Source organism: Populus alba, chromosome 19 (assembly GCF_005239225.2).
Source record: "Populus alba chromosome 19, ASM523922v2, whole genome shotgun sequence".
Taxonomy (NCBI): domain Eukaryota; kingdom Viridiplantae; phylum Streptophyta; class Magnoliopsida; order Malpighiales; family Salicaceae; genus Populus; species Populus alba.
In genome coordinates this window covers 12,749,240-12,775,002 of record NC_133302.1, presented here as the reverse complement: position 1 = coordinate 12,775,002, position 25,763 = coordinate 12,749,240, and the positions used below count along the sequence as shown (strand labels likewise).

At 34.4% G+C, this 25,763-nt stretch overlaps 2 protein-coding genes across 4 annotated transcripts; one reads left to right on the top strand and one right to left on the bottom strand.

Annotated features, from left to right (window-relative positions):
• Nucleotides 1-423: 423 nt before the first annotated feature.
• On the top strand, nucleotides 424-4,480 carry LOC118042928 (4-coumarate--CoA ligase 2). Its single transcript, XM_035050694.2, has 6 exons — nucleotides 424-1,637; nucleotides 2,874-3,072; nucleotides 3,287-3,432; nucleotides 3,536-3,603; nucleotides 3,798-3,900; nucleotides 4,077-4,480. Exons 1-6 carry the CDS (start codon nucleotides 564-566, stop codon nucleotides 4,197-4,199), a joined length of 1,713 nt encoding a protein of 570 aa, XP_034906585.1. The 5' UTR covers nucleotides 424-563; the 3' UTR covers nucleotides 4,200-4,480.
• Nucleotides 4,481-17,342: 12,862 nt separating this feature from the next.
• On the bottom strand, nucleotides 17,343-24,427 carry LOC118042926 (pentatricopeptide repeat-containing protein At5g27270). 3 transcript variants are annotated; one of them, XM_035050691.2, is made up of 8 exons: nucleotides 23,753-24,427; nucleotides 22,078-23,467; nucleotides 21,632-21,943; nucleotides 21,048-21,152; nucleotides 20,883-20,970; nucleotides 20,647-20,768; nucleotides 19,069-19,133; nucleotides 17,343-18,635 (listed from the first exon to the last, which is right to left on the bottom strand). In XM_035050691.2, exons 1-8 carry the CDS (start codon nucleotides 24,290-24,292, stop codon nucleotides 18,042-18,044), a joined length of 3,216 nt encoding a protein of 1,071 aa, XP_034906582.1. In that variant the 5' UTR covers nucleotides 24,293-24,427; the 3' UTR covers nucleotides 17,343-18,041. The 3 variants fall into 3 exon arrangements, with proteins under 3 accessions (XP_034906582.1, XP_034906584.1, XP_034906583.1); XM_035050693.2 differs by having other exon boundaries at nucleotides 22,078-23,518; nucleotides 23,753-23,892; XM_035050692.2 differs by having other exon boundaries at nucleotides 22,078-23,483; nucleotides 23,753-23,892.
• Between the last annotated feature and the right edge of the window lie 1,336 nt (nucleotides 24,428-25,763).

The following is a 25,763-nucleotide window of genomic DNA, read 5'->3' as shown; positions in this document are numbered from 1 at the left end:
ATTCTTTTACATCCCTTCTATCGTAATTTTCTGTGACTTTTTTATTAATTAACGGTAACGAAACACGGCAATAAAAATTATTGTGAAAGTTATGGATAATTATTATGATGACTATGAAAGAGTAAATTTGCCATGCACTAAGTTCCTAGTGTCATCTCATAAAAGACTTGTCTGCCACGTAAGCTGTTGTGAGTGTCGTTTATTTACGCGTGTCAACCAATCGCTGCCAATTGACTCTTGAGGGTAGGTGAGAGCTTCGGCTTTGATGGGAACTGCATGAGCCATAGGGTTTGGTTTCTTGAATGTGAGATGGGCATGCTTTGGCTCCCTTCCTACTCACCTCATCTTCAATTTGCCAGCTCAGCTACCAGTCTCTCACCACTACTTTCACCAAACTTTCTGTGCTCCTGTATTTATTACACCTTGCTCGATTGGCTCCGTCCTCGTACACGCATCCACAACGATCGATCGATTAGCACCATACAGAATTGGGATTGGTTGGGTATACATTCTGCGTTAGATACATTTATCACAGAGAGAAACTCCCTTCCATCTCAAGAAACATGATGTCCGTGGCCACGGTTGAGCCCCCGAAACCGGAACTCTCCCCCCCACAAAACCAAAACGCACCATCCTCTCATGAAACTGATCATATTTTCAGATCAAAACTACCAGATATAACCATCTCGAACCACCTCCCTCTGCACGCATACTGCTTTGAAAACCTCTCTGATTTCTCAGATAGGCCATGCTTGATTTCAGGTTCCACGGGAAAAACCTATTCTTTTGCCGAAACTCACCTAATATCTCGGAAGGTCGCTGCTGGGTTATCCGATTTGGGCATCAAGAAAGGCGATGTAATCATGACCCTGCTCCAAAACTGCCCAGAATTCGTCTTCTCCTTCATGGGTGCTTCCATGATCGGTGCAGTCACCACCACTGCGAACCCTTTCTACACTCAAAGTGAAATATTCAAGCAATTCTCTGCTTCTCGTGCGAAACTGATTATAACCCAGTCTCAATATGTGAACAAGCTAGGAGATAGTGATTGCCATGAAAACAACCAAAAACCGGGGGAAGATTTCATAGTAATCACCATTGATGACCCGCCAGAGAACTGTCTACATTTCAATGTGCTTGTCGAGGCTAACGAGAGTGAAATGCCAACAGTTTCAATCCTTCCGGATGATCCTGTGGCATTACCATTCTCTTCAGGGACAACAGGGCTCCCAAAAGGAGTGATACTGACTCACAAGAGCTTGATAACAAGTGTGGCTCAACAAGTTGATGGAGAGATCCCAAATTTATACCTGAAACAAGATGACGTTGTTTTATGCGTTTTACCTTTGTTTCACATCTTTTCTTTGAACAGCGTGTTGTTATGCTCGTTGAGAGCCGGTTCTGCTGTACTTTTAATGCAAAAGTTTGAGATAGGATCACTGCTAGAGCTCATTCAGAAACACAATGTTTCGGTTGCGGCTGTGGTGCCACCACTGGTGCTGGCGTTGGCCAAGAACCCACTGGTGGCGAACTTCGACTTGAGTTCGATCAGGGTAGTCCTGTCAGGGGCTGCGCCACTAGGGAAGGAGCTCGAGGACGCCCTCAGGAGCAGGGTTCCTCAGGCCATCCTGGGACAGGTTAGTGTTAGCTACTTTGCCACTAATTAATTAATGAAAGTTTTCATGAACATATATGTACATGACATGCGTATAGTGTGGTGTGTGCGCGTTTTCGTTTTGCTAAATATATGGCAAAGGTAGAAGAGAATCACTATTTTTGTGGTTGGACAAATCTTACGATACTTGAGCTGTTTTAGGCTCTATTTACTCTGATTCATAGTTTGGTTTTTTTTTTTTTTAAAGAAATTTTATTTTAAAAATATATTAAAATTATTTTTAATTTCAAAATTATTAAAAAATAATATTACAATCATATCGATTTAATTTTTTTCAAGTGATACATGTTTTCAAAATTCTATATTAAAAAAAAAAACTATTGTATTCACCAAATTGACAGGTGAAATAAAATTAAAAGAAAATAAAATAAAACTTAATGAAAATGGATGTACGATCGATGTTGTAGATGAAAGCAACGTCAGATAGTCAAATCGAATTAAAAAGAAAAGGTTAAGAACTAATTTCTTATTATAAAAAGTTCGTGGTAGTTTTTTTATTTTTTATTTTCTTAGAAGAATAATCATATATGTGGATTGCCTATATCCGTTCTGTGTATGTATGATTCTTGACTATATGGACACGTCACATGGTACAATATTTAGGTAGACATATCACACAGTATTGAAAAATAAATATTTGCATGTAATAAAAAGAATATATAAATATTTGAATAACCAATAATTTAACTAGTGGCCTCTTGATGATGACCGGAACCGGAGATCTTAGATCCGATATCCGATCCAATGAGGAGTCAAATGTTATTGCATTGCAATTAAAGGCATTGGAGGTGGCAGCTATCACAGTTGTAAAGATCGCAATTTATTGCGGATTTGGAAACGTGTGACAACCAGTACTTTCAAAAAAATATAATTTTTTTTTATAAAAAAATATATATATATTTTTATATTTTTTAGATTATTTTAATACATTCATTTTAAATAAAAATAAAAATATTATTTTTAATATATTTTAACATAAAAAATATTTTAAAATATAATTACAATCACATTTCTAATAAGATAATTAATAATGAAATTGTATTGATATGTAGCTTCATGGGATTGATTATAAGAAATAAATACCAAAGCAATATCATATTTCAAGAATTTATTTGGTGGAGCTGACATTATTCAAGAAGTGAAGTAAAATAATCATACAAGTAAGGAAACTGTTGATGATGGCTTCGACGATGAACAGGGTTATGGGATGACAGAGGCGGGGCCTGTGCTATCAATGTGCTTAGCCTTTTCAAAGCAACCTTTCCCAACCAAGTCTGGGTCATGTGGAACGGTGGTTAGAAACGCAGAGCTCAAGGTCATTGACCCTGAGACCGGTCGCTCTCTTGGTTACAACCAACCTGGTGAAATCTGCATCCGTGGATCCCAAATCATGAAAGGTTCGGTAATTTCTCCACTCTCAGCTTGATATGCCAAGAACATAATTAATTATATCATTCTTTTGTAGGAGAGGCTATGTACATAATACCATCTACAGTATATCTATAATCTATTCTCTGCAAAGGGTGCACCTTGAAAATGTTTTTGTTTTTCTGAGGTTAAACATGCCAGAGTTCCAAAGTTATTATCCCTTAATAGCCTAAGCCCAAACAGGATATTTGAATGACGCGGAAGCCACGGCAAACACCATAGACGTTGAGGGTTGGCTCCACACTGGAGATATAGGTTATGTCGACGACGACGACGAGATTTTCATTGTTGATAGAGTGAAGGAAATCATAAAATTCAAAGGCTTCCAGGCATGTCTGACATTGGACCTATTTCCTTTCATATCTGTGCATGTATTGTGGCCTTTATACCTAGCTGACAATTTAACAAGCATGTTCCATGCTCTATGTTCAGGTGCCGCCAGCGGAGCTTGAGGCTCTCCTTGTAAACCACCCATCAATTGCGGATGCGGCTGTTGTTCCGTAAGTACAATCAAACTCATCATCATATCTGTATCATTTCTCTTAATAACACACTTGTTCAATCGGATTAGGAAAGGAATTGGTGTTATTCTGTCATTTTATTCCAAGGCCCCTAAAGCTAGAGAGCTCGTGTTTCTTTTATTTTAATCATGTTTTCTGTCTCAAAGCCGAGATAACTTGTATGGAAACAACAGGCAAAAAGACGAGGTTGCTGGTGAAGTTCCTGTCGCGTTTGTGGTCCGCTCAGATGAACTTGACCTTAGTGAAGAGGCAGTAAAAGACTACATTGCAAAGCAGGTGCTCGTGCAACTTCAATATATATATACTAGCTCTTTCAATGTTAAAAAAGATGCCATTTCTAAACAATCCTATTAAGGGTTTCAATACTTATTAAGAACAAGGAAAAAGAAAAGCTTCCTCGTCCAATATTGGAAGCTAAGATCATACATACACTTACATTTTGTTCTAAACAGGTGGTGTTCTACAAGAAACTGCACAAGGTGTTCTTCGTTCATTCTATTCCCAAATCGGCTTCTGGAAAGATTCTAAGAAAAGACCTGAGAGCCAAGCTTGCCACAGCCACCACCATGTCCTAGAATTCATTCCGTTAAATCTGCATTTATTATTTTGTGTTGTCTTTCACTCATTGTGGAAAGATTCTAAGAAAAGACCTGAGAGCCAAGCTTGCTACATCCACCATCATGTCCTAGAATCTGCATTTATTATTTTGTGTTGCCTTTCACTCAATGTGCCCCAATAAAAATACTACAAACCCATCATTCTGTTTTCAATTAAACTGTAAGATTTGCCCCTTGTGATGTGATTTTTATTTCTAATAACTAATGGGCTCTTAACAAGAATTGAGCAAACTTTTGCATATTAACTATAACTAGAGATTAGTATTTTATTATTGCAGGAGTTATTGTTTTTATTGTGAATTATACTGCTTCGCACTGTAGCAGAGTTACTATAAGCTGTGAGTGCTTTTCATTATAGAGTGCACTGTTTGGTGAGGGCATAGTGAGGCTGGAGGCGCGCTCCCTGGGGTTGTAGACACCTGACGCTTGTTCGCTAAGCCTGGACGTTGGGAAAGCCACGTGTGCCTGGCCACACCCCAGGCTGCAACCACCTAATGCTTGGGCTGGCCGAGATCATGACATGCAAACACCTGGCGTAGGGTCTGCCCAGCCTTTGGTGCTAAAGGCGAACTCGCGCAACTGGCTGCAGCCCTAGGGCAAGCAGGTCTGCAGACCCGAGTGCCTAGCCCGTAGACCCATGTGTTGGGTTCATACTCGGCCACCGAGGTTTGTTCTGATTGCCCTTGGGTTTCGAGGAACACGCGGTTGGATCAGTAGATCCTGAAGAGAAGAAAAATGAAAAAAAATATATAATAAAAATTATCATTATTATTATTGTTAATGATTTTTTCAAAAAAGAATTATTACTATAGAAACTTTGGTCAGACAAGTTTAATATTATTATTAATATGGTAAAAATTATTATTTGTATTCTAAATATTATTATCTTTATTGTAATTAAAAGTATTGATATTAAGATTAGAAGAAAATTGAAAAAAAAAAAGAAAAGCATAGTAACAACTATCATTATTATTGTTGTTAATAATTGTTTTTTTTTAATTATTACTATATAAATTTTGATCACACAAGTTTAATATTATTATAAACATGATGAATATTATTATTTGTATCTAAATATTATGATCTTTATTGTAATTAAAAGTATTAATTAATTATAATTAATTAGCTTAGAATGTTGACACCTGGCGCTAGGGCTGACAAGCTAGGATGTTGGGCCAGCCAAGTGCCTGGCCATGGCCTTAGGCAGCAGACACCTGGCTCGTGGTCTACCCAGTCTTGAGCACTAGGGGCAGAGCTGCGCACCTAGCTGCAGCACTAGGAGGGCATTCCTCTGCTGTGTTTTTTTGCAAGAATTATGGCTGGTGGTATTGCCTCCTCTGCCAAATTCTATTGGAGTTGACTTGACAGCTGGACTCAACACTGTTAAGTGTGGCAACCAGGCCAGATCCAAAATACTTTCAAAAGGAGCCACCAATAGTGTTGAGCCAGATCTAAAACATTTCAAAATAGAGTTAGGTCTACCTACCCACCCAGACTTGCTGATGTTGGGTATGGCTAACAGCGAGACCTAATATCCTTGGATCTCGCAGCGTAGCTATACACAATGATATTATTATTTGTATTATAAATATATTTTTTTTATTATAATTAAAAATATTATTATTTATATTATAAGCATAATTATTTTTTTTGTTAACGTATGTACTTGTTTGATTGTTATTTGTGAAAGAAACTTGTAGTGTGAATATATAATTTTGTAGTTGTTATAGTTTGTTTTAGATTTTGTCAAAATATATTTGTTTGTAAAGTGTCGAAACTTTGATTGAATTACACCAAATTAGATGTGTTGTGATGAAATAAATAATAGCTTGTTTAACGGGTCTGTTTTAATTTTTATCAATTCTATTGCGAAGTTGCGATTTTCATAAATTTATATATATATAAATTTGTATGGGCGTTGATAGTTGATAATTGATAATGAATATTTAACGTAAGTGTTTTTTTAGTTTGTTGGATAGTATCGGGACAAACAAATATTTTTGTTATGTTTATTTACGTAACATAGTTAATTAATACATGTTGTCATCATAATTTTATAGAAGTTCGATAGAAGTCATGAATGATCGTTCATGGATGTATCGGGACTCACGCCAAGGATTGCAGAGGATGGATTATTGTAATGAGGTTCAAGGTTTTATTAATTTTGCAACATCTATCCTAAGAAATTTTACTGATGGCAGTATTAAGTGTCCATGCAGGAAGTGTAAAAATAAAAAGTTTATGCATCAAGATGTTGAAACGATACATCTTCTAACCAAAAGGTCCATAGAGGATTACATGTGTTGGTATGCACATGGAGAACTATTTGTTCCTAATAAGAGTATGGTAGAAAGGGTGGTTAGGTCAATTTCTAGTGCAATAAGAGCATGGTAGAAAGGGTGGTTAGGTCAAATTTTAGTGCTAGCAACATGCATGAAGTTGAAAATGACAACAACAATCCTTACAGGAATATGATTATGGATGCAATGAGAATGAGTGAAGGTAATGTCAGTGAATGTCTAATCTTAAATGAAGAACCTAATGTAGATGCAACAAGGTTTTTTGATATGTTGAAAGATTCTGACGAACCATTATGGGATGGCTATACGAACCACAATAAATTATCGGCTGTAACACAGGTGTTCACCATCAAGTTAGATTATGGGTTGAGTGAGGCCGGTTATGACAACATTATCGAATGGGTAAGAAGCATTTTAACTAAAAAAAACAGGCTAAAAGAGAACTTCTATGTTGCTAAGCCATTATAAAACCCTTCGGTTTAAGATACCAGAAAATTGATATGTGCCCTAACTTTTGCATGTTATACTACCTTGAAAATGCTGAGCTTACCGAGTGAATGACATGTGAGCATTTCCGTTACAAACCCAGAATTGGCAAAGGAAAGACTGTCGTGGCATATAAAAAACTTAGATACTTTCCAATCACACCTAGACTGCAAAGGTGATTCATGTCACCAAGGACTGCTGAGCATATGACATGGCACTAATCACATCATGCGGTTGATGGAGTGATGATGCATCCTTCTGACTGGGAAGCATGGAGACACTTTAACAATGTGCATCCTCATTTTTCAATTGAATCAAGAAATGTGCATCTTGGGTTGTGTATAGATGGATTTAACCCATTCGGGTCATTTGCTGCTCCTTATTCTTGTTGGCTGGTCATATTAACAGTTTATAACTTGCCACTAGAGATGTGTATGAGGCCAGAGTTCATGTTTTTATCTATGGTCATACCAGGTCCGAGCAGCTTGGGGCGGAATATAGATGTTTGTCTTCGACTGTTGATTGATGAGTTGATGCAGTTGTGGTCCTCTAGAGCTTTAACTTATGATATATCGAAGAAACAAAGTTTTGTTATGAGAGCGACTTTGATGCGGACGATCAATGATTTCCTAGCTTATGGAATGTTTTCTGGTTGGAGCACGCATGGAAAACTAGTATATCCATACTGTATGAAGAACAACAAGGCATTCACTTTAATAAACGGGGGTAAAGCTTCTTCTTTTTACTATCATTGTTGTTTTTTACCACCGAATCAAAGGTACAGAAAGAATAGAAAGGATTTCTTTGTTGGCAGAGTTGAAATGGATGTTGCACCCCCGCATCTTTCTAGTGAAGAATTGCATGATTTTGTGTTAGAGTATAGTGACATTGTGTTTGGTCTCCAATCAGGCAAGCAAAAGTTTTATAGTTTTGGTTTGACCCATAATTGGGTGAAGTGAAGTATATTTTAGGAGCTTCCTTATTAAAAGACCAGTCTTCTCCGCCATAACCTTGACGTCATGCACATTGAAAAGAATGTGTTTGAGAATATTTTCAACACCTTCATGGATGTGAAGGGGAAGACAAAGAACAACATCAAGACTAGATTGGATGTAGCGTTATTCTATAACTATAAAAATATATAGTTGGTTTGTGATGGGTCACGGGTCGCAAAACCAAGAGCAAGTTATGTTTTAAAGAAAAATGCACAACTATTAGTCTACAAATGACTTAAGAATTTATGTTTTCTCGATTGACATGCCTCGAACATATCAAGGTTGGTTAATACGGAGGAATGCAGATTATATGGAATGAAGAGTCATGACTGCCATGTGTTTATGCAAACACTCATCTTATTAGCTTTTCATGATTTGTTGCCAAAGGGGATATAGGTTGCACTCACGGAGATTAGTCATTTCTTCAGAGATATATATGCTCCAGCAAGTTAATATTGATCACATTAAAAGGCTTGAAACGAATATTAGTGAGACAATATGCAGACTTGAGGTGATATTCCCTCCATTATTTTTTGACTCAATAAAGTATCTACCCGTACATTTACTGTTTGAGATAAAAGTTGGAGGACCGGTCCAGTACAGATGGATGTATCTATTTGAGAGGTTAGATATTATAGTTGCTATGTAATTCATACTTAAATGTTTTTTTATTTTTTTAATTGATAATTTTTTATTAATTCTATATATGTAGATATTTGTTCAATCTTAAAAAAAGGTTAAGAACACGGCGTATGTTGAGGCGTCAATATGTGAGGCCTATATTGTTGAGGAGATATCAACATTTATCTCATACTATTTTGAACCTCATTTGAGAACGAGGATCAATCGTGTTCCACGACATGATGATGGTGATGAAGTGCCTTTAAGTGAGAACGTGTCAATATTCTCCAACCCTAAATGACCCACATGTAAAAATGCCATGAGGGAAAGATATTTATCTGAAATAGAGTTTAGACAAGCACACAATTATGTCTTATTTAACTGAGATGAGCTTGGACCTTTTATTAAGTAAGTAGATGTTCGACTAAAACTTTGTCAAGAGTGTACTATTTATATATTGTGATACCATAAACTCATATAATTTGGAATAACCTTGCAGGCAACATCGACAATACTTACTGTCCAATAACTCACAGTTGACTAAATCCCAGGTCTTTCAATTACAAGATGAACAATTTGCCACGTGGTTTAGAACACATGTAAATCCTATCACAAACTCATTATCTCTTGCAATGTCATTAAGTGTACTTCAATATTATATAATATCCATTTATTGATTATTGTTGTAATTGATATATAAGGTTGATCAAATGGGAGGTAGTGCTGCTATTTCACTGTCTTTACTAAGTCTAGGCCCTTAAAGAAAAGTCAAGTGCTATAATGGGTATTTTTTCAATGGACATGTCTTTCATACTAAAGAATATAGGAATGGAAGAAAGATATACAATAACGATGTTTATATTAAGGGATCGACTTCTAGTGAGTTTGAAGTTGACTACTACGGTAGATTGGAAAAGGTATCGAACTGTAATATTATAGCGAGCAGCATAGAGTGTTTTTATTCAAATGCTATTGATATGACACAACTGACAAAAGAATCATAGTAGATCCTCACTATGGTCTCGTTGAAATCAAATCAAAAACTAGACAATGCAATGTAAACGATGTCTTTGTTTTTGCAAAGCAATGCCAACAAGTTTATTACACATACACTCCTTCCTTTAGAAAGGACCGATCAAGAGTTGATTGGTTATCCGTTTTAAAAACAAAACCCAAGGGTCGTGTCGAGGTTGTTTAGGATAAGAACGAAGACACAAGTGTGATATATGAAGTCTTTCAAGCTAGTGAATTGGTTAAAACCATTTTGATTTGCTCCTTTGATTGACTTAGAAGAAAATTTGAATTTTCATATTTTCAACAATAGTCTTGTTGATGTTGATGCAGAGGAGTTGAATGATGTTTTGAGCTTTAGTGGACTAGATAATGTTGATGAAGAATATGATAACCATATTGAAGAGTGCAATGAAGTTGATAAGAATTCAATTAAGGATGATGATGAAAATTCTGACTAAATATGTTATAAAGCCTTTTTATATAATATAATATTATGGATGATATTTTGAAACATGAAATATTTATTTTATAATATCGTATATTGTTATTATGTTGTGTGAGCTGTCAGTTTGAAATTCAAGCTTTTGTGCACAAGGACAGACATGCATACAAATAGAACTTGCAAAAAGATTGACAGTTTTACCGACGGATAGACAAACAGCTTGGAACCCGTCAGTATTTTACCGAGAGTTGCAAAAAAATTATAGAATTTTACCACAATCATCGATGGCTATACCGATGGCATGGTACTCGTCGGTATTTTATTGAGAGTTGCAAAACAATTACAGAATTTTGCCACAATCACCGACGACCATACCGACAGAATATTACCCGTCGGCATTTTACTGAAAGTTGGAAAAAAATACAACCCCTACCATAATAACTAACGGATATACCGACGTAGTCACCGGTAGATGGTGCACATTCCAAAGCACACGACTATCAGACTGCCTGGTCTGTCGGCACAATCACCGATTGATTTGCCGATGGACGCGGCAAATCCAATGCACATGTGCTCTGACACACACTTACTGATCGATTTGTCAACAGACGTCGAAAAATCTAGAGGGATTTTCAAAATTTTGGTCTGAAATCAATTGAATATTGATGGAAATTACCGACGGAATTTAATGTCACCGCCCAAAAAATATTATTCTATGTTCTGTTGGTAATTTCATGGTTCATTTTTTTCTTCGCTCCTCATTTCATCTTCTCTTCTCCGCTCCATTTGTATACAATTTTTGCAAGAGTTTTTATTGTTATGTTGGTAGTTTTCAACATATTAAATGGTATGTATTCTCATTTCTTTAACTTTGCGTCAGAAAAATTATAGTATAAACCCCCCCCTCCGTGGTTCTTTTTTCTCCGCTCCTCATTTCATCTTCTCTTCCCTTCCCTTCTTCATTTGTATATAGTTTTTGCAAGAGTTTTTATTGTTTTGTTGGTAGTTTTCAACATATTAAAAGGTAGTTTTTTATTTTAATTATGATTATTTTTGTGGTGTTCTTTGTTTTGTGTATTATTTGTAGATAAAATCTTGAAATCAACACACTGTTAAGGTAAATATTTTTCATTCCTAAATTTATTTTGAATTTATGTAGTGTTCTTTATTTTATGTATTGTTTGTTTTGTGTAGTGTTCTTTAGGTTTTTCTTTTTATTTGTTAAATTTATTTTATTGTTTGTATTGCCATAATACCTTGAAAATTTTGTTAAATTTGAATTGTTATTGTTTAATTTACCTTTAAAATATTAATTGAAATATAGAATTAAATTTAATTAGTTTATCTTAATTTTATGATATTATTGTTTGTTATGTTTTTTTTATTATTTTGATTTATTTTAATTGTTATTTATGAATTTGTATTGATGTTAGTTGAAAATATATAGATGTTGAATTTCTATAGATGTTAGGTTGTATAGAGTTGATTTTGCAATGTTTGTGTAATTATCAATATTTGTAGATATGAAAACTGTGGGTACTCTCTAATATAGGGAAGGTGTTGTTGAATTTTTTTAAATCATTGAATGAAAATTTAATTATTTAATTATTTATATTGTAATAATTATTTGATAATTTAGTCTCTTTTAATTGTTATTGTTGAATTTTCCATTGAAATGGTAATTGGAAATGAAGAATTAAATTTCATTGTTTTATCTCAATTTTATTCTATTATTGATTGTTATGTTTTTTATTATTTCCATTAATTTTAATTGTCATTTATGCATTTCTATAGATGTTAGTTGAAAGTATATAGATGTTGAATTTGTATAGATGTTAGGTTGCATATAAGATATTTTAATGGAGTCAATTGGGTTGTGGTTATTGTAAAGATTTACATGTTTGAAAATTATAGGTAGTCTCTAGTATAGAAGAGGTGCTGGTGAATTTTTTTAAAATAATCAAAGTTAATTATGTAATTATTCGTATAAATTTATGTAGATGCGTAGAATGAAATCTATAGCATGTCGTCGGCAGACGGTTGCATCTAGTTCTTCTAGCAACGAGGAGGACCTTTCTTAGGTGCTGATCACTTCGAGGCATATGCGCCAACTTGTGATGTTGCCTCTTCTAGTGTGGTTTCACAGCACAGAGGCATTGTGCCTTCACAATGGAGTCAATTCACCCGCAAGCACCAGGTACGATGGAAGGATGATCTCTCAATGTAAGTTTGTTTAGGTTTTAGTTTTTTATATATATACTTATAACATAATTTATGAACAAGTAATTAATATTTTGTTAATTTTATTTATTTCAGGTACACAAACATTGAGGCTATGAGGACAATAATATCAGCGTTTAAATCGTCGATGGAGATTCCATTGTTTCAATAGAGTCAAGTTTCCAGACATCCTGAGTGGAGACCTAATATCGCTGTATGGTTTTGGCAATTTTAGGTACGTGTTAACTTTAAATTTCTAGTTTATTTTTAATAAATTATTTTTATAATTTTATATCTTGCACTATTTTTATTTTAAATAAATTATTTATATACACAGAATAAATTTGAATGGGATAGCACGGACAACAATGTTGTGAGGAGATATATGGACAATAATATGGGAGAACCACGTGTCAACTAGGTAACATCGAAAATAATATTTATTTTTTATTTATAATTTTATGTTCTAAATTCTAATTCGTTACCATGGAAGTAGGTTGCGCAGTTTTTGGTATGACACCCAAAAAAAGCAAAAAGATATGTGAGGGATAATGATCTTGAAGGATGGAATGAGGTGTCGGTTTGGCTGGAATTCAAATCACCATTCATCTTGAGAGATATAAGGACGACATATATTGAGCATGTGACGTTTGAGCAGTTCTCACAGCGCTCACAGGCTAGCATCGACAATCGGAACCGAAAAATTCATGGTTCGGTGACTACGCACACCGGCGGCTCTGTCCCGTTTAGCACACATGCAAAGCGGATGCTAAAATTAATTTAAATGAAATATATCATTAATTAATTTTTTTTTGCTTATAAATATTTTTAACTTGCAACCTTTTCTTCCTTACAGGCTACGTCTTTTGGACATGAGTCGAGTCCAATGGAGTTGTTTATAGAGACGCACGTGCGGAGTCAAGACCGCCAAAAAGGGGTGTAGCAGTTCGTGGACAACTATACTCAGCACTTCGTGGTATGTTCGTTCAATCATTTTATTTTGTAAGTTATTATTTTCTTGAATTGAATATGATGATTTAAACAAAATAATCATGAGACCTATAATAGCCAGTTGAGGGAGAGATATGGGGACAATCCATCCACCCATCTGAATTTTAATCCGGATTTATGGATGGAAGTAGGATTGTCTGGTGGACCCGATAAAAATCAGGTTTACGGGCTCTCCAACACTACGGTCAAAAACTTGCGGTCGGCCCGTAGTGTCTCAATTGTTGCGAGCTCTCCATCAGTATTGAGCATCAAGTCTAAGGAGTTCATGGCCTTAAAACAACAATATGAACGATTCTCGATGGATTATGATCAACTCCATCAAATGGTCATGGAGATTAGATCAAGGATGGATGATGATACATGTGCAGCCTTTTTTTAGCCGTACGATTTCTAGAACAACTAGCCTTTTCCTCCTCCAGCTTCGTTGTTATTTTAGTTTAATTTTGTTTTTTTTAAAACATTAAATTTTTAATGAATATTTGGATGAATATTATTTAACATTATTTTTATATTTTTAAGGTTTAATACAATTTTATTTGGTTATTAAGTTTTTTTTACTATTAATAAATATTTTTTAAAAATATTTTAAATAAAAGCCAACAGAACGGAACGGAACTTGGTCGTCGGTATCTTACAGGGAGTTGCAGAAAAATTACCACCCATGCCACAATGACCAACGAATATATTATATCGGTGTTTGCAATTACTATTACCGATGGAATATATTCGTCAGTATTAGACAGAGAGTTCTGAAATATTTACCGTTCATGCCACAACCATCGATAGAAAATCCGTAGGTGATTACCGCTGAAAATACAGACGGAATGATTTTGTAGGTAAAGTTCACGCGAGAATTTTTTTTTTGGTGCGCTTTGTTGTCTGTAATACCATCGGTGTTTGGTATTTTTTAATCACCGACAGAATTAGCGATGGAATGAGAAATTATCGATGATCAATAATTCGATGGACGGATTATGTCAATTAGGTCGTCGATAAAAATGTTATCGACGGTTTGCGTGCCTCACACCAACGGAATGAATCCGTCGGTAAAATCATTTAATGGTGTAGGGCATACGCAGTGAAAATGATAAATTTAAAGTTTTTTATGGAGTTCCAAGATCTCGTTAGACAAATCTAGAGTTGTTCAAGGTTTATAAGAAGATTACCTGAAGATTAAATTTTTTTATGGCTTTGAATAATTGCTTCAAAGTCGGGTTATTGAAATTATTCAAGTGTCAAATTTCTAATGGTAATCCACACGAACCATTAGTGAGAAATATCTTAAACCCTTTTACAAGAGAGAAATTGATAAGCCTTTGAGTGCTAGCTCTTTTCTCTTGTGTTTTACAGGTGTTCTGGAACTTATGTAGTTTTTATATTATATACTATAAAAAAATAAAATAAGAGGCATATCATTCTATTTATAGGAAAACATGAAAACCCTATAAATTATGACATATCAATTTACCTCCTGAATAATATCACCTACAAATTGTGAAATATTAATTTTTTCCTTGAATAATATTACATATATTATTTCAGGATAATTTTAGAAATTTATTGAATCAAGTCCCTACTTGAATTTTGTAGGTCTAGAATTGTTATTCCCTGTATAAATTACATTAGAGTTCTCAATTTCTAAAACATATCTACAATCAATTCAAACTTGATTAATCAAATATTAGATGTTAGATTCATGAATATCATACAAGTAGTGGAAATAATAAAACGAATTACTCGAAACTCCCTAGGATCTTGTTAAACAAATCTAAGTTGTTTAGGTATTTATTACCTAAAGATCTGATCTTTTTGGTTTTGAATAATTCTTTAAAGGTTAGGTTGTCGCAAATCACTAGTCATTTAATTGTTCGGCCTCCAACGATAATCCACACGAACCACCGGTGAGAAATCTCCTAAAGCTCTATTTAGAAGAAAATGATTTATATGCCTAGAATACTATCTCTTTATTATATGACTTACGTAGTTTTTCTGTTTAATAGACAACCATCCAAAAAATAAGGGGTATGATTTACTATTTATAAGAAAATCTGAAAAGCCCTATAAATTAGTAAAATATCAATTATCCCCTTGAATAATATCCATATATTAATTCAAGATAATTTTAGAAATTAACTTAATCAAGTCCTTACTTGATTTTTCTAGGTCTAGAAATATAATCTTTGTATTAATTATATTCTAGTCCTTAATTTCTAAAATTAAATCATCTCAGTTTAATTTTTGACTAATGGCTCTTAATTTGTGTGACCCATTAGGTTTCCAATATGTGACCCAAATATAAGTTATATTTATAATTAATAAATTAAACAATTTAATTTATTATCAATTCAATAATTAATTAATTTATATTTGAAGATCAGGTACATCATATAATAATGTATCATAATCCCTCAAATATTAGAAAAGTCATTAGTGGTTTAACTTAAGTTTTTAGTGATCGGTTTCTCAGTGTAATTAATATCATTTCATCAATAATATTTAATTTAACAATAAAGCATAGAGTATATCTGCCATGTTAAATAATGTTTGTTCTAAACACAATAATCATTGATCATTTGAATAAGATTTGAAACTCTTTTTAAATTTCATTCAACCATGATCAAGGATTTCTTAATCAATACTATTTGAGAATAAATATAATATTTTTTTCTAATTCATTTAGGATGATGAATCTTCTCTTGATCACTTAAATACCTTCATATAGTTTATGTTACACTCAATGTCTGCCTCTTCGTTACTTCAATTAAGATAACATGTAATATGATCAAAATATAACATTATCTATATAAGATAACTTAGTGATCTCAAGTATAAGGATCACTTACACAACCATTTGGTCATATAGAATTTTCATGTTGATCAGTTCAGTATACTTGTCTTATGATTTTCACCTATGTATTAATTTTAGGTATCTTTTATATTTTAGCATATGAGAACATCTGCTTCCTTTCATAAATAATAATAATAAAAAAACATATATGTATTAATCTTCACGACTCTAATAAATATCTAATATTTAAGATACCATCAACTAGGAACAATTTAGAAACAATATTTTGATATAATATGAATCTCAGAATTATAACAACTTTATAATTTTTTTTGCAAAATATTTTTTATTCTATAGACATTGTCTTTACTCTAGATTCATAAATCAAATATTAGATTCATTAATCTAATGTTATATGAATATTAAAGATAAATTAAACTTTTATTAATAATAAATATATATTTACATAAATATAATAATGTCACATGTAATCAACTAATTAGCTATAGAGCATATTAAACTAACATTAGATTCATTTATAAAAAAAAATGATGAATATTAAAGATAAATATTTTTTATTAATAAATTTATATAAATAAAGTAAATGTCATGTGTAACAAATTAATTAACTATGCGGTATTAACATTAATAATCTCACACTTGCATTAAATACAATTATTCATTTATCAAAATCATATCGCTTTACTTAACAGTAATTCATTTTACTAGAATAGTAGTTTAGTAAGAGGATCTAAAAGATTTTTTTTATTAGATACTTGATCTATATAAAAAAAATTATAAATTTTATATAATCAAGTAGAATTTTCTAAGTATATTTTAAATAACTCTATTATTATCACTGCTTCTAGATTATCAACAAGAGAATATATTTGGGACTGGGACTCCCCCAATTCCCATAGACATATCAAAAAGAACAGAAAGAGTTAATTTCTTTTGTTAATAAAGTTGAGGGCGCCAGGACAGTTTGCCACGGACCCATGCGAGAACGAATAACATGTGGGCTGGCTTATGATGTTACTTGGGGTTTTCTTCCTTCTTATGAATTATAAGAAAAAAGTTGTAAACGGCAACAAATAATTTATTTGTTTAAGATTTCTTCTTCCTTTTTTATTTTATTTTTTAAAAATAAAAATTCGTGTTGAAAGATTTGCAAATAAAGCCACATTGAAGGGAGGAACAGTCAGTCAGTCAGTAATAGCAAAATACAAGAAACAAAAAATATGATGAATCATCAATGGTCCTTCCTATGTTCCTTGATGAAAGGACATTATCAGCATCTACAGACAAAATAACTGATACCTGTCTGTCCCTTCACAGTAAAAGAGACTATTTCTCATTGATAAATAATACTAACTTTACAGTTCTACACATTCCCATTTCTCCCAGAATTGATAATTTTCCGTTGGTACATTCAATACATAGATGAATGTTGCCTTGTGAATTTTTTTTTTTTTTTTTGTCTCATGCAGCTGAAGACCCGCATCCTTGCCATGAGAGCTAAGAGCACCGCCATGGGTGAAAAGATATCCTCTGTCCTCGACGTATAAAATGTTATTGAGGGAAGCACAAATGCCTTGCTTCGTCCCAGGATTGTAAGGTACAGAATACAGATCATCATGTGGCATACCTAGGCTATAAGGTGTACTCTGATGAACAAATCCTTGATCACAGTTTCAACTTTTTAAGCTGTAGGAGCTCTAAATACACCAGTATGTTGCTACAGGTACACAACCATGTGATATTTGCTCGTATTTGCTCCTCATCGAAGTTTTTGGCATCTCTCAGGATCCCCCGTCTTCATAGTTCATATAGCTGAGAGCTCTATAAAAGGTTTTGCAACCACATAACATTTGTTCATCAGCAGTCTTTATCAACATCACAACTCTATAGCGTTGCTCACTGTCAAATAGTACCTTGGTCGGTCACCTGGGATTCGTGGCTGGGGCATTGTATCTTCAATCCAACTTCAAGCTCATTGAGGAACGAGATCCTCAAACTCTTCATGGATTCAAAAAGAACTTCAGCTTCGAGTTTCTTTCCAGCTGATTTGTACAGATGCACAGCTGCACTCATTATAAATCTGTCTGCTTTTACTGACTCCCTGATCTGTTCAAAAAATTTGATGCCTTTTTCCACATGTCCATAGTCCATGTAACCTCTAAGCATAGCCCGACAACAGACAAGGTCTGGATTTAAACCAGCCGATAATAGCTCCATATACACCCTTTCTGCTTCAACCATAAGGCCAGCCTTCACAAGAGCATAGAGCAAATGCTTAAAATGGGCACAGGAAGGAGGGATGCCTTTCTTCTGCATGGCATTTATTGTTTCCTCTGCCTCCAAGCATTTCGAACTCTCTGAATAAGCTTGAACAAGGGAGAGGTATGTGAACGAGTCTGGTGGACAGCCATCTATCTCCATAACTTTGAATAGTTCCTCAACTTCATGATAAAGTCCTGACATGGCATATACTTTGGCCATTACATTGTAGCTAACCTGCAATTCCCCAGCAAAGACAAGAAGTCTTTCATTCATTAAATAATAATTTGGAAACACATATACAACTGGATGAAGAAATTTAGTTATATTACTACATATACTCCAAGATTAAGTATTCTAACATCACAAACAGGAATATCTTTTCTTAAATGAATGTTACAGATTAATGAAGATATCACCAAAATTAACACCATAAAGTGGCAATACGCACTCCCGTGACAAAAACATTGACCCATTCTAAGCATTATCCGGAAAAGGTAAAAAAATTATTAAAAAAAAATGGTAAATTTCATGCAGAACCACAGGAAAATTATAACAAACAAATATATTTGATAGAAGTAACTACTAATGTATGATGTTCATTTCTCTTTGTGAAATTTCAGAAAATAATCTGTAAAGTTTTGGCAGCATAAATATATATGAGCATTACCACCCCAGGTTTTATCCCCTCTTCCTGCATTTTGGCAAACAGGAGAGATGCCTCATGTCTCTTACCTACAAAGTAGTAAAAAACAGTGACGTCATGGAATATGTTGAGCAAAGAAGATACATGGCTACTGCTACAATAAATCTACTGATAAGAGAAGATGTGAATCTGCCAACTCTAATGCAATGAGCACTAGATTGACAATGAATAAATGAACTGAATATATTGCTAGTGAATATGTGCTTTAAAAATGATCAGTCGAAGGCATATATATGCTATAAACAGTGATGCTCTGTTGGAGCGCTGATTCTTAACCATATACTAAGGCAAAACAGACAAGAATCACCACTTCATTCTAGTGCAATGACATTGGGACACACTGTATCCCCAAGTTTCTGTGGCTTGTTCATGACAACTGTCAGCTGACCGATAAAAAGTAGTGCCATCAAAGTTTGACAGAGGGAGGTAGCGTATCCACAATTTTCTTTGGCTTATTGTTTACAGCTGTCTAGTGACCAATGAGCAGCAGTTTAATGGAAATATGATTGGCAATTCTTACTATCCATGGTGTCAGGTGTGAATTAATCATGTGTTGACAGACAGAATGTAAATGCAGGCAGGCATGTTCGGTTGAATCTGGTGTATGGAGACACTATGGCGAGGTTTTCTTCAAATGGCTCACTGTGGATCATGCAGAATTCGAATATGGTTGTGGACAGAACACCATCACCATTAAATCCTCGGAGAGCAATGCTACGTATAGAACCCAGAGAAAAGTAGGGGAGGCTCTATCCTCCTTTTGAACTAGGTTAAGCTCAATACTAATGAGCAAGTAGAGTGCCAAGGCATTGGTTTGGCAAATGGCTCAGGAGCTACTACAATGTCAGGTTTTTCCACACTTAAAGCTTTTGACAGTAAGGGGGGCGGAGATAGCCTGGAATGGAGAATTTAAATACATGATTTTGCAGTCAGGTTTCCTAATGGCTGTACACCTAGACTGTCAAGGTTAGAGCAATGGTAACTTGCTACTTGTGGATGCAATTTGAGAACTTTACAGGAATTGGAAAAATCTTGCTCTGCCAAGCATGAAGGGAATGTTGGTGCTAACTACTTCCAGAATGCAAGACATCTTCATGAACGACTTCACATGGACTTGTAATGCCTAGTTTCCTTTTTCTTTTCTTTTTTCCTTTCTTTGTCAGGCCTAAAATGGAAATAAATCCAGTACTGCAGGAGTACTCACCACTCCATCTTCCATCCCCTTAAATCAAGCCATGTGTACTAATCGACAATAATGAAAGTTGATATGATTTTGTTTCCATGTTCACATATTGTTTTCATTTTCATAAATCAAATTAACTTTTATGTGATTGTCAATTAGTAAATGTGACTCGATTTAAGTGAATGGAGTACAGAGAGGTGGATACTCCTGGAGTATTTTCCAGCCATAACTAACGATTTGGGGGGGGGGGGGTGTTATACACACAAAAATAAGTTACTTTAGGAACTTCACAGATTTGATATCAATCAGTTTTGCTTTAAAGCATGAACAGAAAATAAGATAATATAGGTGATTATTACCAGCCTTGCCATAATAGTTAATCATATTCATGTATGCCTTTTCATCCAAAGATACACCCAAGCTGCAAGCTGTATTGAACACCTCCACAGCCTTATCCAACTTTCGACCACGTCCATATACACTGCATCAATTGTTAAATAGTTTGAGTGGAAAAACAACTCACCACACAGATGTGCACAATCATACAGCATTATCAAGATCGTTTGGGTCATTTTTTCATCCATCAAGCTCTTACCTAATCATAGTGTTATATGTCTGAATTGATGGAGTGAATCCCAATAACAGCATGTGCTCATAGATGCTGGTTGCAAAATGCAATCTACCTGCAACATTAGGTTTACAGATTATTGTGTACACTTTTCTTCCCTAAACAAATAATAATAGGATGGTCTGTATCAACCTGCTTCTAGCATTGCCTTGATAAAAATATTGTACGCCACAGTATCAAGCTCCATCCTGTCCTGAATACTCCTGCGAATAATATTTTCAGCCTCTGGATGTTTGCCTGAGGATTAAACAATTTATTCCATTAATCAGCATTGTAACAGAAGTAGCTTTCTTCAGAATCAACTTTGAGCATGCATTATCTTTTTAAAGCACTTTTTTACTTTGGTCTTTGTTTTCTTTCACTCTTTCCCTTTTCTCTTCATTTGATCAATTCTTTAAAATAATTCACAACCAGCCCTTGATTAATGCTGGCTCGAATATTCCTAATTTCAAGCAATAGCCCACCATAAAACAAAATGTACGCAGATTACTCAACATCTGTTATATGTGACCACCACATCAGCTATAACTGCCTTTTTATGGAGTTATAGTTACCAGATTATGTCAATGAAAGTTGTCTAGACCAAAGAAACTATTCTAAAATTACCAATATCAAAGAGGTTTGCATCACATGCACATGCATAAGATGCATGCATAAAACTGTTACTATAAAAATGTATTGATAAGGCTGGTCTACTAGAAAATTAACAATCATACCAGAATTGGTCAAAGCATTCACAACCATGCCAATACCAACAGCATCAAGAATGTGCCCTCTTTGTGCCACTTCTTCATAAAGTAAGCATGCCTCCTCGAATTTACCACATTTGACACATGCATCAATCATTGAGTTAATTATTGGGTTTCCCAATATTGGAGAATCTGCAACTGCTGCAAAGACCTCCCGGGCCTGTTTCAGCTTGTTTTGTCTCCCATATGCACTAATCAAAGAAGCAATTGTTTCATCCTCTAGTCTAGAGCCTAGCTTGATTAATTGACCATTTACTGCCTCCGCTTTGAATAGATCACCTATAGAAGATAGTGATATCTCTCAACCAAATAATACATTGAAAAGTTGATAACTTCATATCATAGAATTAACGTATATCCAACTGTAAATAGAAAAAATCACAAAAAAAGAGTGAATTTTGTGAGTTACATACCTTCTCTAATAGAGCTGTTTACTAGTTGGCTCACCACAGACAAGCCACTACCAGCCTCAAGTATCAACTTCAGGAATTCTTCTGTCTTGTTGAAAGTGCCATTTTCCAAGTATAAACTCAGGATAAGCCCCAGAGCCGTGGTGTCAGCAGAAACCATAATGTTTTCCAGTTCCTTATTTTCTCCATACATAACATTAGAAAATGTCTTAAAAAATCTATTATCCTTGAATGATGCATTTGTGCCCATCTCATATACCAATTGTTCAGCATCTTTTAACATGCCTTCCTTGCAAAATACTTTAATAACTGTATTGAAAAGCTCCTCATCAAAATCTACTAGGTCTTTCCTTATGTGGACAATAAACTCCTTGGCCTTTTCAGTCAAGCCAAGTCTAACATATAAATTAATCATGTCACTACAAGAACCAGCATCAGGACATCCTATCTTTGATAAAGCTTGAAATGTAACTTCAGCAGAGTCCAAATCTTCTTTCATACAATAACACTGCAACAACACAATATAAGCAAATCGTGATAACCAGATGTTTCTAGATTTCATCACTTCAATAACACTCAAGGCTTTCTCAAAGTTTCCTGAACTGAGATGCACTTGTGCCATTGCTAAATATGTTTTCTCATTACTCAGTAGACCTGATCGCTCAGTCTCTTCAAATGTTTTTTGCGCATCCTCATAGAGACCAAGTTTGCCATATATTCTTATGAGCAATCCATATATAACTTCATCAGCTGCGATGTTCTTGCTCTGCATTTGTATAAAGAGGGAAAGGGCTTTAGAATAGTCTTTGATTTTGTAATACATGGTCAGAAGTGAAGCACAGGTGAATTTACTCGGAACTATTCTGTGAGATTTCATATCCTCGTACAATTTCAATGCTTCATGCCAGTTACTGTTCTTGGTACTCACAGTAATAAGCAAGCTATATACTACTTCCTCAGGCACCAGCCCCATGGTCCTCATGTCATTGAAAGTCTTGAAAGCCTCCTTGTGAAGGCCTTCCTTGACAAGTGAACTAATAACCACTGTATAGGTAAAACTATTGGGTGCAACCCTTTTATCAACCATCTGCCTCCACAATACTATAACCTTTCCGTGAAGTGATTTCTTCTGCAATGAAGACAGCATAAAGTTGTAAACTGCAATAGAGACTACAATCCCTCTTTCTTTTATAGCTGAATAAAACGAAAACATAGCCTTATGGTGTCCCCATCTGGCATAAGAACACAACATGGTGCCGCAAGCAACTTCATCCGGTTCACATCCTACTTCAAGCATCTCCAAGAAGGTTTGTTCAGCTAACTTGATCTTTCCAACTTGCCCATATATTCGCAAAAGAATCGTATAGACAATAACGCTCGGATGATAGCTTAACTGTCAAAGCACAATTCTATCATTGCACAAAATCAATTTCCAAAACTTCTTCTGTGGTTCAAAAAAAACAGAGAGAGAGAATGAAGGGAAAAAAAATAAAGGAATTTTAAGTTCTAAAAGAACATGATTTCATTATCCCATTAAACCATAAACCATCTCACAATCAACTCTAACAAGTTTAAGATCAAATTTAAAACAAATAAAACATTAAAGCAAGACCCACTTCATTCAGCCTCTAAAAAGCCCCAGAATCACACACATACACAATTAACATACGAAACCCACCTGCAATTTCATCCAGGAAAAGAAGTCTCTGGCCTCCCTCCACCCTTTCTGCTCTTTTAAAACAACACACATTTCTCTAAAACTCAACTTACCCACAAACCCACTCATAAGCAACCTCATATCCCTCTCTTCATTTTTCTTGCCAGCCAATCCCCTCACTCTCTTTATAGCTGCCACAACATGCTTCCCATAAAGATGCCCATTTCTATCATCCTCCAAATACATCACCATCTGTTCAGGAGTTCTCTTTATCCACTTTGGTGTTTGAGCTTGCGGGCCTTGGTGCTTACGCAACAAGCTCAAGTATCGCGCTCTTGCTATGATCATGCGCCTGGCGTTGTCATCCGATAACGGGTTTTTGGGGTTTTTCGATTTGGGTTTGGGTTTAGATATGTTGTTTCCGTCGCTTAACGACCAAGGGTCTGGGTGGATTGAGGATTTAATAGGGACTTTGTTGGGGTTTATGGACTTTGGTTTTGGCTTCGTTTTTAAATTAGGAGGGGGAGGGAGAAACGGGGATTCGAGGATGATGATCTTCATTTCACTCTTGTTTCCTCCCTCTCTGTTTTTTTGGTTTTTTTTTTTTTTTTTTCCTCGGGAAAATAGGGTTTTCCGGGGAAGTTTGTCAACAGCTCCGCATATGATGAAACTATAAATGGCGCGTGGATAAAGCCTTTTCTTTTACCGTCTCTATGGAAACTATTAACATTTTAGGAAATAAAAAGAAACTAGATTGGAACCGGAGGGGGGGGGGTATTTTTTTGGTTTGGTTTAAGAGAAACAATAAATGAATTTTTATTTATTTGAATTTATTGAGGAAGAAGAAATAAAAATAAATAAATAATCCTAAATTTGTTTATTGGCATAAAGTTATATAGTAGAACAAATTAAGTTCAAATTTAAACTTGATTATTCTATATTATCCTCAAAATCCTGTAACAGAGATTATTAATGTTAAAATTGTCTTTTTATATGCAAGTAAAATCATAGGCATATAAAAAAAAAAAAACTCTTAATTTTACTCTCTTTTATATAGAAACTCAAGTGTTTACTTATATTCTCTATTTTTTTTTTATTTTTTCTTCCTTATTTTCTTCTCTTTACTCTCGACTTCAATTGACTTTTTTTCTCTTGTTATTGAATCTGAGTCTTTTATCTCCTTTCTTATTATTTCCTTGTGTCTCATTTTATTTTTATTATTTAAACTCACAACCTCATATAGTTTATTTGTCGCCTTGTTTTGCTTTCTCCTTTTATCTTTAATTGGTTTTATTTAAGCCTTTAAAGCTCTCTTTTTCCCAACTTTTGCCTCCAACAACAATATATAGAAATAATAGCTTATAATAATTTTAGATATACACGCCTTACTAACCCCACACACACGTGTGTGTGTTTGTATGGTAATCACGACCTCACATTATTGTATTAGTATTTCATCTTCACTTTTTTTTTTCAATTTCAATTAGTCTTCATAAACATGTATAAGTGACAATAATGTAGTAGAATAATAATTTCAATCATTCTCAAGAGAATACCTATTTTTAAATTCATCATACTTGACATTCCTTTCAAATTATCAAGGTCTTCCCAACAAGATATGAACTGCATGCATTGAAACTATGTCACATATAGCCTTGTCAATATATTTTCCAATTGAAAACAAAACGAAGACTTGCTTAATCACTTTCACCTCATTACAATCATTTGACAATTGCAACCTATAATGCCTATTGTGCTTAATCACATACAAGTTCAGTTTATTTACAGGGGTAGTAGTAGCTATATTAGCATAATCAAACTAAGCAGAAAGATGTTCTTCTTTTATATATAGAAACATGTATGAAAGATGTTCTTTTTTTGGCTAAAGTTTTCACCCCGACCAAAACTAACATTCTTTCAACTTCGATTCTGCCCAAATCAATCTCTATTATCTAAGGATGCAAAGTCATGGTCATCATCATTTATATCTGCATTTATATCCATAAAATCAATAAAGTTAGTTTTAACATTC